The sequence below is a fragment of the Argentina silus genome, assembly GCF_951799395.1.
Source record: "Argentina silus genome assembly, chromosome: 4".
In the NCBI taxonomy this organism is placed as follows: domain Eukaryota; kingdom Metazoa; phylum Chordata; class Actinopteri; order Argentiniformes; family Argentinidae; genus Argentina; species Argentina silus.
Genome location: NC_139658.1, coordinates 17915336 through 17933530, shown reverse-complemented (window position 1 = coordinate 17933530; position 18195 = coordinate 17915336). Strand labels below are relative to the sequence as shown.

Here is an 18195-nt window from a genome sequence, read left to right as displayed (position 1 = left end):
TACTGTCTAAATAATGAGTGGTGTGTGTGTGCATACTGTGTGTGTGTGATTCTTCACCTGACCACTTCTCCCTAACCTGAGCCGACTCGTCGTCAGAGAGCGTCACTCCTAACCATCAGTGTAACCATGACAACGCCAAACCCGATTCCTGTTGGTGGCACATGGCTTTGAGGAGAGAGCAGGTAACACAACACCCCTGGAGTCAGCCAGTTACACACGCACACGCACACACACACACACACACACACACACACACACACACACACACACACACACACACACACACACACCACTGGAGTCAGTTACAGTTGACCATTAGCTCCTAGATGAGCTGTCAGAGCTGAGATATCAGAGAGCTAGCAGTCTAATGAGCAGTGGATATAGGGAGGGAGGGAGGGAGAGGGGGAGAGAGAGAGGGAGGGGGGAGAGAGAGAGAGAGGGGGAGAGAGAGAGAGAGGGAGAGAGAGAGAGAGAGAGAGAGAGAGAGAGAGAGCGAGAGCAAAGTGATGTGAAAGAGAGAGGTACACATATTGGAATGGTAGCTGACCGCATATTCATGCAAATACATATGGTTATATCACATTCTGTGACTGGGCTTTGTATAGTATCTATCTAAAACAGACATTTGAATCTCATCCCACTTAGTCTCCCTGTAATAACATACACACTCCTGCTTGTGTGCACATTTACCCAGCTCCGTTAGTGGGTCAAGTGTCTGCTAGGAGAGATGCACGCTCCTGAGCCCCAGCACTGATTCCATTTCACAGCTCACAGCCCTGAGCGCGCACACACACACACACACACATATGTGCGAAGGCAGACACACACACACACACACACACACACACACACACACACACACACACACACACACCCACACTCCAATTATCCGCATGCCTGATTCACAAAACAGCATAAGACAAACCTGAAGGAATGTCTATGGACAGCATACATACATGATAGCACCATACCTCAAGGCAACCACACACATACACACAAATACACACACATGCACACACATACTAGTAGGCACACTCTCCCTCTCTCTCTGTGTTAACAGAGCCTTCCCTTTGATGGCGTGTGTGTGTGTGTGTGTGTGTGTGTGTGTGTGTGTGTGTGTTTTTGTGGTGTTAATTATAACAGCAGTAATTATATTAATTCCTTCCTCTGCATCAAAGAGCAGCTCATCCTCTTGGTATAGAACAGTGGAGTATGCATGCTCCCTGATCCACAGCACATGCACAGGTGCATGCACGCACACACACACACACACAAACACCCACCCACCCACCCACCCACACCACAGAACGTTAAACCTAGCTGGCTTATCTGGAGCAAATGGAAATAATTCATTATAAAAGAGGATATTCCCTCCCTTCATGATGAGTATAAGTATCTCCCTGTGTGTGTGCATGTGCGAGAGAGATTAAACAACCGTTCTGGTCTAGACAGTCCCTATAAAGTGTGTTTATAGAGTTTAGATCCTAAAGCCCATAGATGCTAAAGGTGTTGAGGTCTCTGTAAGGCAGCTCAGCTCAGCTCAGCTCACATATCTTTGCATGTCTGTTTTCCATATTCAAACGATAGCCAATAACAGGGTGGCTTTCCTGCTACAGTAAACTACAGTCCATCAACGGTCTCTAGCTAGTACACTACTCTACACCGCAGAACACTCTAGTGCACTCTGGGGAAGCAAACACCAGGGCACCACTCCTAAGTACACAGTGTTGTTCCTTTCTCTGTACAATGACTGATAATGTGTCTAAATGGATAGCAGAGAGCAGACATATTAAGACAGAGAGAGAGAGAGAGAATGACACACACACACACACACACACACACACACACACACACACACACACACACACACACACAGAGAAACAGACAGACAGACAGACAGACACAGGCAGAGAGAGACAACAGACACAGTCAGACAAACAGACAGAAGGACCTGTCTCACTGGTAGTGTTCTCTATGGTCTTGCGAAAGCCTCACCAACAAAGCAACCTAAAGAACCTTCTGTAACACCCATCACCCTTTAGGCTCAACTCGGACAACACAAACAAACACCCATCATCCTACTGTCTTCACACTGGCAACCCAAACAAACACCCATCATCCTACTGTCTTCACACTGGCAACCCAAGCTGGTGAATTATTTAGAGATGGTGCTCTAAACCACAGACCAGACGCAAGTACTAAGATAACACTGGCATAGGCCTGGGAAAGGGTGTGTGTGTGTGCAGTATGTGCACTGGTAGAACAACGGAATCTCTATGCCCTCTATTTTAATCAGCAACAGTTTCCTTCCTATGCCATATTGTGTGTGTGTGTGTGTGTGTGTGTGTGTTTGTGTGTAGGTCATGCAGTGGCTTTGAGAACAATCTCCTTCTAAATACATAGCCCACTTATTATTTTGCACACACAGGGCACGCACACACACACACACACACACACACCACCTACTTGCTTGCTTAAGCAATCAACATTTACAGTACAGTAGATCATGCTGTGTGTTCAGAGTGGTGAGGTTGATGCTGACACTTCTGCAGTGTAATAGTGTGTGTGTGTGTTTGTGTTGCGTGAGACCCATTAAACGTGCGGGTCTTTTACAGATCCTGCGTGTGTGTGTGTGTGCGTGTGTCACTAAGGAAACAGTGGTAGGAGTGAGATCAAGGCTGATATCACAGCAGAATCAGTGAGGACCTTCAGTTGCTACGGTAACCTGCGAAAGCCTCGCTAAAGTAAAACTAAAAACAGTCAAACGGGTATCAAACTCTCAGCCCTGTTACTACGGAAACATCTCCCACGCAACGCTGAGAGCGGTCCTAAGCTCAGTTTTAAGGCCATCACCATCCCCATGATCTTGTTATTATATAACCATCATCACCTGTCAATGATGAGGGTGATGCCCAACCCCCAGTCACTTCCTTATTCTGCCTGCCTTCTGTTGCCATCTCCTACAGCATGACTATCGCAGTCATGCTTCCTGACTGTGTACAGTGCTTTACAGTCCTGTGTCGGCTCGGGCACACAGTACAGATCTGAAATGGAGTGTAACTGACAGTGACATGGCCAACTTTTTGTTGCTCTCCCTGAGTGCATCCGTTCAGAATGTGTATTTGTGAGTTCTGTCTCATTCGGTTTAGTGAGTTGAAAACCACAAGGCCAAACTGTCTGTCTGTCTGTTCGCACATGTGGTTCTGCTCAGTCAAACATCCACTCATTTCAGATCTATAAAAGAAAGATAAGATAAAGTGTCAAGTGTTGATAAACAACTCCTACAAGGCTGGAAGGACAGCTGATCGATGTTACTAACAAAGATGGACAACAGGAACAGCACACACACGCACACGCACACACACATACGCACACACCACACACTTCCTGTCAACGCTTCTCCTTTCTCAACTGAATCCTCTTGACGTAAACCGCTGTCTGTCCCACGCCCCTACACACACTCCTACCCCCCCACTGACCGTGGAACCTCTCCTACCTTAAGCGCACACACACACACACACACACACACACACACACACACACACACACACACCATCCTCCTTGTCTCTCTGCCGTACCTTGACCGCCTGTTTGGCCTTTTGGAAGAATTGGGTCTTGGCGGTGAAGAAGGTAAAGTCTTCACCCTCCTCGTCCTGGCTGCAGTACCCACTGCTCATGCTGTTACTGCTGGTCATCGCGGGGTTAACCACGTTACTGACAGTCATCGAAAGGGTTAAAGATGAGCCCCTGGGGCACGCTCCCAGCACCAGAGCAACCGTCAAAAAAGTTGAGTAGAAGTTTAGAAAACTGTGTTATCCCCGAGGGGGGAAAGTCACTGTCTGTAGAGGCATCCGGCTACGCTAACAGTCCAAGAGCCTCTCAGTCCGCCACACATCCACAAGCAGAGTCCCAGGGTAGCTTCATCCAGAGGGCTTCCAGAGCAGGAGCAGGGGTGAGGAGGGGTGAGGAGAGGGGTGAGGAGAGGGTGAGACAGATGAGGGTCGGCTCACATTCGGTGCTTGTCGTGCTACCGGAGAGGTATCAGGAAATCCGAGAGCAAGCAGAGATGTGTCACTTCCTCCTGTTGCGTGTGTGCTCTGACGCCGGTGTCATATACACACACACGCACGCACGCACGCACGCACGCGCACACACGCACACGCACACACGTGCGCGCCAGTGCCACAGAGTCAGATTACGGTCTCCAGTTAGCCCTGCTCACCTGAGAACACCTCAGTCACACACACAAACAGACACACACACACAAACACACACGCTGCACATCCAACCCCTCCTGCCCTGCAGTGTTTGTATGCTTTTAGCGGAGAAGATCAGTGAATGAAGGACGGTGCACACACAAACACACACAAATACACACACACACAAACACACATTAGTCCAGCAAACAAATGTGTACACACACACAGACTCACACACTCTCATATAGTCTCACACACTCAGGCAGCTGTAGGTCAGGTCAGTGAGTCTCGATGGTGGTAGCCGCAGCAACACACAGCCACACAGATAGACGCTTGTGACGAGACCTTCCTGTCTTCCTCTCCTCCTCTCTTCCTCTCCTCCTCTCTGCTTCAGCAGGACTGACAGAGAAATGGATGCACTGTACCTCCCACTCACTGGCTCATTCTTTGCCTCCCTCTCTCTCTCTCCCTCTCTCCCCCTCTCCTTTTGCACTCGTTTTGCGTCCTCTCTCTCTCTTTCTCTCGCAGCCTTGCTCAACCATCTGTGGTTGAGTCTGCTATCAGCCTACAGTACGAGCTCTCTGCTCAGCTACACAAACACCCTCCCCCCCTCCCCCCTCTCCTCCCCCCCTCCCCCCTCTCCTCCCCTCACCCCCCTCCATTCTCTCTCTTCCTGCAAGCAACTGCACCCTGCACATCATAGTCACTTCCTCTAATAGAGAGTGTATGAGAGAGAGAGAGAGAGAGAGAGAGAGAGAGAGAGAGAGAGAGAGAGAGAGAGAGAGAGAGAGAGAGAGAGAGAGAGAGAGAGGCAGTCTCACTCACACAGCTTCTATTTTACATAACCACCTGATTTCCAGTAGCAGGAAGCAGCTGAGAGCCTGAGTAAGATGGCTGCTCTGATGCTGCCACTGTATTGTAGAACCTTCCCTATACCTCTCTGGGGGAGAGGAGGGACCTGCATGCATCACGGAGTGGACAGTCCAGTAGAGAGGACAGCCTTTTAACACGCTGATTAGGTCAGGAATCAAAACACAGAGACATCAATCTGAGACCCAGTTCCATTTAGTCATCAATGAAGATATGTAAACACAGACGTATACAGGATTCCCATTGTCTGTAGGTTCCAGGAGGGACCCAGATAGACAGGAGATTGATCAACCTCAGGTCAGAGATTACCATGACCTCTCACGTTTAACCTGACCCCTCCATCTGCCCTCCGACCCCTACTGTGACCACATCACACAGTGTGTGTGCGTGTGTGTGTGCGTGTGTGTGTGGCTGTCTGTTCTGTCAGACAGTAAAAAGGGGGGAGTTTGAGTTGATTTCCTGGTAAGAGGTTTATTACATTCTCATTGGGATCAAACCACTTTTACCCCCAATCCCTCCCTTCCTCCCTCCCTTCCTCCGCAGTGGTAACCACAGAGAGCTGCATGTGTCTGTCTGTCAGGTCAGTCGATGACTGATTACCTGCAGCTACAGCAACCATCAGCATAATCACTATGGAGGGAGACAGAGAGGAGGGAGGGCACATTGACTGAAACCCCCACCCTCTATCAAAGCCCCCCTACGAGGCCTGCGTCGATGAAGCCCAGCAATCTTGTGTGTGTGTGTGTGTGTGTGTGTGTGTGTGTGTGTGTGTGTGTGTGTGTGTGTGTGTGTGTGTGTGTGTGTAGACGTATTGGCAAAAAGGAAATCAATCTCTGCTGCTGTAAGCACAAAAGGAAGAACAAAAGACCTTGAGGAAGCCTTGAGATATGACCTGTCATCTCTGCTCTGGTCTACAGTAACAGTACCAGGGTACTCTGTGGTCCTGAAGGCTGTCCCAGCCACAGGGGGGAGTCGGGGGTCGGGGGGTCGGGGGACGTGGTCAGCCTGCAGCCCAGACAAGACTTTGACATGGCTAGGCCAGTGTCTCAGTACCCAACAACTGTCCATTGCACAACCAGAGCACAAAAGAGACAAAACTAAATTAGGAAATGGTCAATCACGTTAAGAGATTTATGGAAGAGAACACTTCAGGGAGCGATCGGGGACATCTCATCATGGAGCTGACAATGTGAATGTGGTCTGTCAGTGACAGACTGAGAGCAAGACGCAGGCAGTTCCACTAGTTTCACTCCTCAAGAAACATAAAGGTCACCCCCTGACATTTTCTCTCCCTGTCTCCCCCCCCCCACCCTCCCCTCCCTCATTCCCCCCCCCCCCCCACCTCCCTCCCTTAAATCCTCCTTCCATAACTCCCCTTTTCTTTCTTTCTCCTTCTCTCCCTCCCACACATAGTATGTTTGGAGCTCACACACGGTGTGTGTGTGTGTGTGTGTGTGTGTGTGTATGTATGTATGTGTGTGTGTGTGTGTGTGTGTGAGCTCCGTGGTAGTGTAACCCCTGGGCATGGCATCGGTTGCCAGAGCCTTATCACAGGCCTGCTGGGTTATCCTCTCTGCCCGCTCTGTGCTGTACCACAGAATCAGAACGGAAATACAACAACAGATTTACACACAAACACCCACATGCAAAGCTATACAATAATCAGTCAAATACTCCTCTGACGGAGACACAATTAAGTATAACATTAACCTCATACTGCATGTGTGTGTGAGTGTGTGACGATGCACCTGCGTGTGAGTGAAGGTGGTTTTGAGTGTGTTTGTGTGAACACCTGTGAACATTTGTGACCTCAAAGGCTAATCGACAAGATCTGAGTCTGTTAGCACGCAGGCAGGAAGTCAGAAAGCCTTTTCTTGTGTTTGGAAGCAAATGCCAAGAATGTAGCTCTCTGTAGGACTGCCTACCCACATCTCCCCAACGTTAGCCAACTCTACTTGGCCCCTAGCGTTCTGCATGGAGACAACAAAGTCAGGCAAAGGCTAGGGTATGCCCCCCTAGAGAGAAAAGCTTCTGAGCAGGGGCTAAGGCTAGGCTAGGCTAAGGCTAGGCTAATGTATGAGCATACAGCCCTGGTTCTGAGAAGAGAAGGAGGACTGAAGTCACTGCTAGCACTAATGCTCACAAAACACAACCTTTACCGCAAGGGAAATGAGAGGAAGATGGATGGAAGGCGGGGGGGGAGGGGGGGTGAGGAAGGGGGGGGGGTGGGAGAAGGAGAGCAGGGAGAGGGAAGGAGAGAACAGCAGGGTAAGAGCAGAGGAGCTGCAGATGTGAGAGGCAACAGAACAGCATGTGCTCAGAGATGAAACATTTTGTTTCCAAATAAGTGAATGAACGAAAAAATGAATGAATAAGTAGGAAAAGAGGGAGGGAGGGAGGGAGGGAGGGAGGGAGGGGAGCACTGCCAGTAGGGAAAAAAGAGCAAAACCTCTGGAGGACACTAGTGATGTAACAACCTGGGATAAAGACTGCATAATGAACCAGCTTACTCAAAATGACATCTCCAACACACAGGCACAGAAGATCAATGCAGAAGATTTATAGTGAAAAGAGGATGAGGGAGGGAGGGTGTGTGTGTGTGTGTGTGTGTGTGTGTGTGTGTGTGTGTGTGTGTGTGTGTGTGTGTGTGTGTGTGTGTGTGTGTGTGTGTGTGTGTGTGTTGTGTTTGTAGGATGCCATTTTGAGTAGGTTATGTAGTGATATACCAGTCTCTGGTGGGGAATATTGGAATATGAAAAGAAGTACTCTGGTTCTGGGTCTCACCTGAACTACAACTCCCATTAAAGCAAATTAATCAGATTTATATGGCTTTGGGACTGCTGTCTCACCTTGTCCCGAGGGGGCGTAGAGCCGTGTCTTCTGGGAGATGGAGTTTCCTGGAGTTTCCTGTCCCTCTGGTTGCAGTCCAGCTGGACCCGCCCCTCACACTCCAGATGACAGGTGTAGCTACAGTCTGATGGACACACAGACACACCAATCAGAACCACTCAAAATATGGCAATATAAAAACCATCATCCTTTATGTGTCTGACCATTGTATAATGTCTGGGTTCTTTACTATAAGGGGTTATCCCATGTGTGCGAGTCTATGAGTGAGTATACTGTTGAGTTGTCAAACCAGTATGTGAGTCTGTTGAAGAGGAGGCAGATGATAGTCATTGCATAGCTATAGGCAGTGACCTCTCTCTTTCTCAAAGTGGAGGAGTGACTCAGGGTCAATAAGATAGTCATCACACACACACCGCACCACACCACACACACACTCTTCTTTCTGTTAATGTAAGTATCTAGCGCTCCCTAGTGGCTACTGAGCTGAACTGTTGTGGAAGACATGACAGAATCGGCTCTCCTTTTCAGGCGTATTGAGTCTTATAGGAGACTAAGGAAAGGGCTAGACAACACACACACACACACACACACACACACACACACACACGCACACACGCACACACGCACACACACACACACACACACACACACACACACACACACACACACACACACACACACACACACACACACACACACACACACCTCTCTCCTGGCCACTGATCCTCATCTTGTGAAACATGAAAACAGGATCTAACAAATCAGGAGCTACATCAGAATGTAAAATATTCACATCTCCCAGGGCTGGCACACAATCTGTGGTGCAGATCTCGCTTTAGACTTTGCAAGTAGAAACCTGCAGGCTCTTTGACTTTGAAGCAAGCTATCCAATGCCCCCTACTGTCCTGTCAGACATGAGCCACTAGGTGGTACTACAGAGTTGACATTCTATCCATCTTTCAGGGCTGCTGTTTGCATAAGAGTCACTTGAAATGGACCCTTAGAGGTTTTGGCTTGTTTTTCCCTATAAACTCAGTGGCCTAACGTGAACCCTTACACCAAAACACACAGCCTCTGATCTCACTTCCTCTCTCTGGGTCAGTCCATTCAACAGCAGAAGGGGGGGGGGGGGGCGGGGAGGAGAACTAAAAGAAACCACACAACCAGACAGAAGCTCTGAGAGAAACAGGAACCACTGGCTGTGTCAAGAGTCCCATGTCAAGAGTCCCATCTCGTTGCTATGACTCACATGGGGAACACCCTATTCAGAGCATTGTCAACTTACAACACAAAAGTCTACCCACGTGACGTTCAACAGAACCACCCACCACCGCAACATCATCATCATCAAAAAAGGGCACGTTAGTTGGTCAGCTGATTCACAGAAGTCAGTATGAAACTTTAAGGAATACTGTGATATCCTGATATACAGCAGTCCCAGTAGTCTACCAAGCCTTTCTCTCCTCCTCCTCCTCCTCTCCTCTGGACCACTGGTAGGTGACAAGGCTGGATAGGTGTCCACCATGTAGCCCTAGTCTGCCTGGTGTTTTCAGATCAGTGAAGTCGTGGAGAGAGGGAGAGGAGTTGAGGTGAGGAGGCTCGTCAGCCCTCCTCAACCCTGTAGGGACTCAGAGGTTTAAGTAACCATAGCCAGCCAAGGACATGCACCTCACTACTGCTCGGTCTCTCTCACACACACACACACACACGCACGCACAGGCACAGGCACACAGCAGTAGTAGTAGAGCGGTAACCGAGGCAACAGGCTGGAAGAGCCTGACCACTGTGAATATAAAAGGCAGGGCTCTAATGTGCTGTGTGGTGCTGAGCAGGGCTATGCTATCTGTTAATATGGTGCATTCCTGCGCCTCTTTGGAGTATGGCTGAGCGGGGTCTGTTAGCTGAGATGAGTGCTGGTTGATATACAAGAGAGAGACAGAGAGAGAGAGAGAGAGAGAGAGAGAGAGAGAGAGATAGGGTATGGGGAATTGGGTGTGAAAGAGAGACAGAGCGAGAGAGAAGAAAGAGGGAAAGGATGGAAGGGTTGCTGATAGGAGGGAGGTGCCTGGGAAAGGGGAGAGTTAAGATAAGAGTCGCACTGCTGATGGAAAACAGAGGTAATTTCTTTTTCTCTCTCTCTCTCTCTCTCAGCCATGACAGGGATGAGTCATTGTTGATCATCACATCATCTGAGAGAGAGAGGTAGAGAGAGAGAGGTAGAGAGAGAGAAAGAGATGCCAACCAAAACATTCAGAGAGAGGAAACACGTTTAGGGAGGAGAATCACTCCCATCCTGTCATATCCTCTCTCTGTCCATCCTAAGACTAACCCTAACCCTCCTTCTGTCCACCATAACCCTCCTTCTGTCCACCCTAACCCTCCCTCTGTCCACCCTAACCCTCCCTCTGTCCACCCTAACCCTAACCCTCCCTCTGTCCACCCTAACCCTCCCTCTGTCCACCCTAACCCTCCCTCTGTCCACCCTAACCCTAACCCTCCCTCTGTCCACCCTAACCCTCCCTCTGTCCACTCTAACCCTCCCTCTGTCCACCATAACCCTCCTTCTGTCCACCCTAACCCTCCCTCTGTCCACCATAACCCTCCTTCTGTCCACCATAACCCTCCTTCTGTCCACCCTAACCCTCCCTCTGTCCACCATAACCCTCCTTCTGTCCACCATAACCCTCCTTCTGTCCACCCTAACCCTCCCTCTGTCCACCATAACCCTCCCTCTGTCCACCATAACCCTCCCTCTGTCAACCCTAACCCTCCCCCTTTCCTCTCTGTCCTCCCACTCTTGGGCTAAGATGGGTGAATCCTGTTTGATACATCATCAGGCAGAGAGCATCCATAGAGTGTCCATTAGGAGGAGTGTGGCCTCAATGGCATGCTTACTGACTCTCTCTGTGGTCAGACATACGGCTGACAGACTAGGAGGAGACTGGCACTGACCATGATGTCTGTTAGGACCTGGGGAGGAGCACTTTGAGGTGGGAACTCTACCCTGTCCTGATACACTGCTCTCAGCCCTAGGATCCCACTCTGTTCCCACACTGATAACACACAGACTTACGCACACACACACACACACACCCGTATGCATGCACGCGCACACACCCATGCACGCGCACACACAAACACACGCACACACAATCCCGCCCTTAGAGAGTAACACTCAGAGTGTCTTGTTGGATCAACTGTGTTTTCCTCTGCCTCCCCTTCAGGGGTCCAGCTGGAGTTCAGACTTAGAGGCTAAACCCCAGTAAGACCACAGTAAAGACACACTCCTAACTACAGCTAAGCAGCCTGAGCACAGCTGAATGCAGAGTGAGACAGTGTGTGTGAGTGACAGCCTGTGTCTCAGCAGAGCAGAGGGAGACGCAGATAAATGTCCCAAACAAGCTCAGAGGGGATTAGACTGGCCAAAAGCCCCCCAAAGCCCCCCTCTAACGCCTCCATAAGACCCTCGGAGAACACTTTATAGGGTCATTATTGACTAAATACCCTCGCCTATCTCCGAACCCCATAACCCCCATATCCCTCTACCCCCAACCCAAACCAGCGGGGTAGACATATGTGTCCCCCGTCCCCCCCCCCCGTCCCCCCCCTCATCTCTCAGCCGTCCGTCTGTTTGTCTCTTGTCTCAGTCTTCTATCCTGACCTATGGGGCTAATCCATACCCCTAGCTATCCCTTCACACACACACACACACACACACACTCACTTGAGTACTTTTATTATCAACAAACCCAAAATACAAGGTATACAGGTAACACCGTCTTCACCACACAGCTAAGCTTCCCACAACAGCTGACGCAGAGCAATATCTTGCAAGTTGCTTGGCTTTTTTCATTGGGAGGCCTGCAACTTGCAGGCCACGCACTGTTAGTTAGTGCACATGTACAAGGCTGCCAAATATCAGTACCACTAGCTGTCACCTAAAGCCCAGGCACTAATAAGTGTGACTAGGGGCTGGTAATTTAACAGTTTTGTCGAACAGGCTTCCTCCATGTACAGATGGAATGAGCAGCCTACTTCTAATATGGTCACCTCTCCTTGGCCTTCATCAACAACAATGTCATATGTATTTGGCACATTAGAAAATATCTAAATATCTGAAAAACCTGCCCCACCCCAACGTCTCTGTCTGTCTGTCTCTCTCATTCTCTCTTTCAATTTCAGACACACACACACACAGCCCAGTCCTTCCCTGATCACACACACACAGCCCAGTCCTTCCCTGATCACACACACAGGGGCGTCTCGGGTTACAGACGCTGATGCAGAGATGAGACACGATTTTCCGGCTCCTTGAGCTTCCATGGGGAGGGGAGGGAAGAGGGGGAGGGAGAGAGAGGGCTGGAGGAGAAGGAAATGGAGAGAGAGGCGAGGTGAAAAGGGAGGAAAAGGGAGGGAGAGAGAAGGAGAGAGAGAGAGAGAGAGAGCAGTGGATGCAGAGAGCCGATGCAGTCATGTACTCTATCCGCAGTGAGGAGACTGCTGAAGGGTCCTGATTGGCTAGTTTAGCCAGAGTTTAACCAATGCCATCACACTAACTCTGGCTAAAATACGCTTTCACATGCTCCGTCTATCTCCTTCCCTCCCTCCCTCCCTTCCTCCCTCCCTCCTAACAGATCCCAGTGCAGTAGAGGAGGGCAGTGACAGGCAGGGACATCTTTAGATAAGCCACTCCTGAGGACGGTTCACCAAGTGGTGTACCTGGAAAGAAGCCCATCTACATGTAAGAACAATGTTGGAGTTTCCCAGCTCTTTCTACAGCAGAGACAGTGACAGTTGGAAACCCCCCTCTGGGAAAAAAGCAGTCACACTGCAATGACAGGAGGATCAAAAGAGGGAGAGTCAGCTCTCTGATCCTCTCTTCTCCTCTCCTCTCTTCTCCTTTCTTTTTTACTTCAACTTCTATGGAAGGGGTAAACATGGGCAGTCGTCCATGGCAAGATTCAGCCTGCCCTTTTGTTAGAGGTGTTGGGACAATACCACACACACACACATACACACACACACCCAGGGGAATGATACTGATGAGTGTTTATGGTTCCAACACACTCATCTCTGGGATCTTCTGTGAGCTGCCTGGAGACAACAGTGTGTGTGTGTGTGTGTGTGTGTGTGTGTGTGTCTGTGTGTGTGTATGCGTATGCGTTAACTGTCTGTTCTTGCAGATCCAGGGACTGTCAGTCAGCATTCTTGTAAGGTCAGTTGAGCTGAGGCTCTACAGCAGCAGCCACCAGTAGAGGGGATCTCCACAACCCTTCTCTCCACACTGACTTCCCCTAAAAGAGACAATTCAGAGTACTGGACTTTCCAGCCCAGAGCTGTGGTTGGCAAAGGACTGTCCCCGCTCCCTAACCTGGAACTCAAGGGGGGGTTTCTAGGAATGAGGGGGGGGGAACACTGATGCTTCTGTCTCAAGCTTTCCTCCCCTCTCTCTTTCGCACTCTCTCTATTTCTCTCTTTAGGCCAGGACCTCTGTCCTTCATTTTGCTGACATTTCTCTCTCTCTCTCTCTCTCTCTCTCTCTCTCTCTCTCTCTCTCTCTCTCTCTCTCTCTCTCTCTCTCTCTCTCTCTCTCTCTCTCTCTCTCTCTCTCTCTCTCTCTCTCTCTCTCTCTCTCTCTCTCTCTCTCTCTCTCTCTCTCTCTCTCTCTCTCTCTCTCTCTCTCTCTCTCTCTCTCTCATGTTCTGCGTGTGTCAGCAGTGTTTCCTGCTGGATTCTGGAGGAGTTGGCCTGTGTAACCTTGAAAGCCCCTCTGGGACCAGGAATCACTGCAGTACCCCCTCCCAACCCCATCTACCACCGATATAGAGCAGGCTAGGAAACTACAGTGGAATTGATACTGTACTCACACACAGACAGAAACACACACACACACGCACACACACACACGCACGCACACGCACACGCACGCAGCCTGGATAAACGCCTTGTGCTCTGACCCACCAACTCTAGCCAAAGTCAACAAGCCTCCCTTAACCTGAACCAAGCCTGGCAGCTCTCCCCTGATGCTCTGGAGTGAGTGTGTGTGTGTGTGTGTATCCTGTAAAACTAGTTGGTGATATGATATTCCTTCCACCTCTCCTCTGCATCCACATCCTGTCCTCCCTTCCTTTCAGGTTTCTTCTCTCCCCACTGACAGCACTCCTACAGGAGAGACAAGGCCAAACTAAAATTCTCTTTCATTCACACACACACACACACACACACACACACACACACACACACACACACACACACACACACACACACACACACACACACACACACACACACACACACACACACACACACGTCTCCCAGCAACAGGAGAGAGATGTAAAACCAGGACATTATCTAACCCAACGCATACACCTGTGTGCATGTCTACAGCTGAACCAATCAAATAAAGGGGGAGGGATTAAGATGCTCCAGTCAGCCAATCACACACAGGGATATGATTTGAGAGAGCTGGAGCTGGACCATAGGCTGGTGAAAGGCAGAGACAGGGAAAGCCTGGTAACATGTCTCTTCTCCTCTCCCCTCTCTGTCTGTCTTACACTCTTTGAGTTTATTTCTGAGTGACACACACACGCACTCACACCAAAGCTCTGCCAGGCCTTCCTCTGCCTCCCACACATGCCAAATATACCCATATGTGGCAACCTAGGCACAAGAAGTACTCCAGTCTAACAAGAGCCTGCTCCACTAATGAGTGTGGGACTCGGAGAATGTTCCCTGCAAAGGCCCTCAGGTCCAGCCCAGCACTAACACGCCTGCTTCAGCTACACACAGTGTCTTGATGAATCGTTACAAGCATTTGAGATCACTGGTGTAGATTTTATTTTTTTATTTTTTTTAAACCCAATGTGGAGCAGGAATGTGTCGCGGGCTCCTTCTGTCCCCAACCACCAATGACTGGATGTGGTGCATGGACCGAACCATAGAAATAGTATGATTCTATTTCTATGGAGGAAGCATAGCAGCGACAGGGACCCGTTTCTAGTGCTACAGCAGACTGGAGGACCCTGGAGAGAGATAAGGCACTTTCAGCCTGGTATTGCGAAGGGAATTCAAGCAGCCATCTTGGAGAGTTTATTCAGAGTAGAGCTTCTATGCATAGAATAAGTACCATGTACCATGAGTATGTCAGCCAGTCGGAAGACCTCATTCCAGATAATTACATGTTCAGAAACAATGATGTAAGATGAGGTTAAAGAGTCAGCGAAGAAACCTGATTTGGCCCTGTTAGCACTGGGCAAAAATGAGGCTTACACTATCTATTTATACACCGTTCTTGGAGAAATGACTCTGAACACGCCTACATTATCTAGCCCTGATAGACATGGCTCAGACATCATACTGGTGTACTGATGAGTTCTGCTCTCTGTGCCATGCTGCTCCCTGAGTCATGCTTGGTCAATCTTATCAGCTCCAGGCAGGCGGGCAGGCAGGCAGGCACGCAGGCACGCATGCACACACACACACACACACACACACACACACGCATGTTTGCTTGTGCTGCACTGACCACTTAATTCGCCTGGCTTCCTTTCCTCACTATGTGGAATGATCAATAAATCTGCAGCATGGAGCAGACAGCACTTTCTCCTCATGTTACATTCTGTATTCATCACCTCTCTGAGCTGCATCACTCTTTCCCCTGTCTGGGACTAAACACAGGCAGGGATCAATACCTGACTGCATCTCTGGCTCCTAAACAGGTAGCTCCATCTTAGAGATCTATGCCAAGACCCCCCCCCCCCCCGCCCCCGTCATTTGTGTTGCCTTGTACTCAATAGGAACAGTAATGATATCCCTGGTAAGCCCTTTCACGGAGTCTACAGCACAGCACTGTGGGTCCAGATGAAGTATTCAGAATGTTTGTGCGTGTGTGTGTGTGTGTGTGTGTGTGTGTGTGTGGAATGCTGCCTGTAGGCTGACTAGACAGCAGATCCCAGTGCTTCTCTCTGGCCTGTTTACTGGAGAGTTCTGTTGTTAATGGCCAGTCTGCACCTACTCTAGCTCTCTATTCATCCCCCCCCACACACGTGCACACAACACAAAAGACAGAGGGATAGATCAGCAGAGATAGAGAGGGGGACAGAGGGAGGGAGGGACATACATAGACAAAGAGAAACACTAAATAGGGGTTACTGGGGCATTGGGGGGGCTTTCCAATCTTTACACAGATGTATAGACACACACACACACACACACACACACACACACACACAGTCAAATGCCCTCTGTCCCACTCTCATCACATCTAACCCCACCGTTGCTAAGTGTCTCTCCCAACCATCCCTTTCTTCCTCTCCTCCTCCTCCTCCTCCTCCTCTCTTTTCTCCACTGCTTCTCTTCCTTCCTCTTGCCACTTCTGCCATCTCTCCCTCCTTTGGCCCCCCTCTCCGCTTTCCTCTTCTATTCTCATCATCCTCTCCTCTCCTCTCCTCTCCTCTCCTCTCTTCTCCTCTCCTCTCTTCTTCTCCCTCCATACCTGAGGATGTGAGCAGTGATCCGTTGGAGGACGTCCGTCGTAGGATCCTGAGGCCGTCGCTCCAGGAGCGAGATTTGGGCAGCCGTCGCCACAGGCGACCCAGACGCCGAGAGACTTGTCCGAAACACGCACTCCCCACGTCCCCCTCCTCCCCCTCCTCCCCCTCCGCCTCCCCCGCCACCTGCCCTAGACGCAGAGACACCCGGCTGAAATACCCACTGCCCGCCCCCTCACTCACCTCCCCCGTCTCCCCCTCCTCTACCCCCAGTATTGGCATCAACGGTGCTATCTGTGGAGCATGGCACCATCCAGCGGGCACCGTCCTGTGGCCGTAGCCCTGGCCTTCGCTGGCCCTCCTCTCCTGCCCCCGGCTGCCCCTGTCCTTCTGAGGGCTGCCCAAGCGCCAGCCCCCCCAGTGCCCCCCTCCACCATCCCAGCGCAGCCACTCTGCCACCGGTGCCACGCTCCGAACCAACAACCCCTTCTCCTCTCGCTCTGCCACCCCTACCACCCGTACCCCTCACGCGTACCTGTTCCCTCACTCCTCCACTACCCCTCTAACTCGTTCTCTCTCTCTCTCTCTCTCTCTGTCACCCCTGCTTTGGTCTCACCCCTCAGTCCGTATGTACATGCACCCCTGTCTCTTAGTCCGACCACTGGCTTTCTCTCTCTCTCTCTCTCGTTCACTTGTTCGGTGGCTGGCAGAGTCCGTCGCCTATTCTCTCATCCTCTGATTCTCTCTCTCCCTCTCATTCCCTCTCTCTCTCTCAGCTCTCTGTATATACTGCAGCACCCACACACTCTGCAGCAACAAACAGCCGGCTTAAAGAGACAGAGACCCCTAATCACACACATACATACACACACACACACACACACGTCGCTGCTCCGTCCCTCTCATCTCTCCCTTTCTCCCTGTGTGGCTCGTCTTCTTCTCTCTCCTCCACTCTGTCCTTGTCTATCCACTCCTCTGACCATCAGAGAAGACGCGGTGTAGCCTTCTAGTCGTAGGCACGGTAGAATAGAGTACTGCAGTACCGGCTTCTGTCTCAACTTCCTCTGCCCCCCCCATCATATTCTCTCTATCTATCTATCTATCTATCTATCTATCCATCTCTCTCTCTCTCTCTCGTGAAAGTGACAGCCTGGTGATGGGAAGTGATTCAGGCACAGAACACACGGAAACTGTGAGAAAATCGTATTAGTGTAAATGACATGTATCTCACCGGCTGTGTGTGTGTGTGAGTGTGTGTGTGAATGTGTGTGTGTGTGTGTGTGTGTGTATGTATATGATATTACGTAGAGTACCCATGCTGGCTATTAATATGTGCTAGAGAGGAGAGAGAGGGCTGCTGGGAGTATTCCTGCCCTACTTCTCAGCCTGATGAGTTTGGAGGTACAGGATGTACCAGCCCTCATCAATCTCACACACACTCACACTCACACTAACACACACACACACACACACACATACACACAGCATGGGAATGTCATGATTAATGAACACGTTCAAAAGACGCAGTCACAAATGCCCCCCCCCAAAACACACACACAACTCTACATATCATCTGCAACACCATGAGAATAGGTTGATGACATGATTATGACATTACAGTTATATCACCATGACCTCCTCCTCTCCCTGTCCTACCTGTACTACCCACCTGACACCCACTACACTAACACTCTCTGTACTTGCTGTAGTCTATTAGTGTGTGTGTGTGTGTGTGTGTGTGTTCGCCTTCTTTCTCTCACACACTCCTAGTCTTCTCCACCCACACC

The 18195-nt window shown here is 50.1% G+C and overlaps 1 protein-coding gene across 2 annotated transcripts in view; it reads right to left on the bottom strand.

Annotated features, from left to right (window-relative positions):
• Window positions 1-18195, bottom strand: part of rassf5 (Ras association domain family member 5) — a 31381-nt gene that overhangs the window by 6779 nt on the left and 6407 nt on the right. For both annotated transcript variants that reach the window (XM_083668933.1, XM_083668934.1), the window contains exon 2: window positions 7919-8043. In XM_083668933.1, the coding sequence (XP_083525059.1) occupies window positions 7919-8043 (125 nt within the window). The remainder of the gene's footprint in view (window positions 1-7918; window positions 8044-18195) is intronic.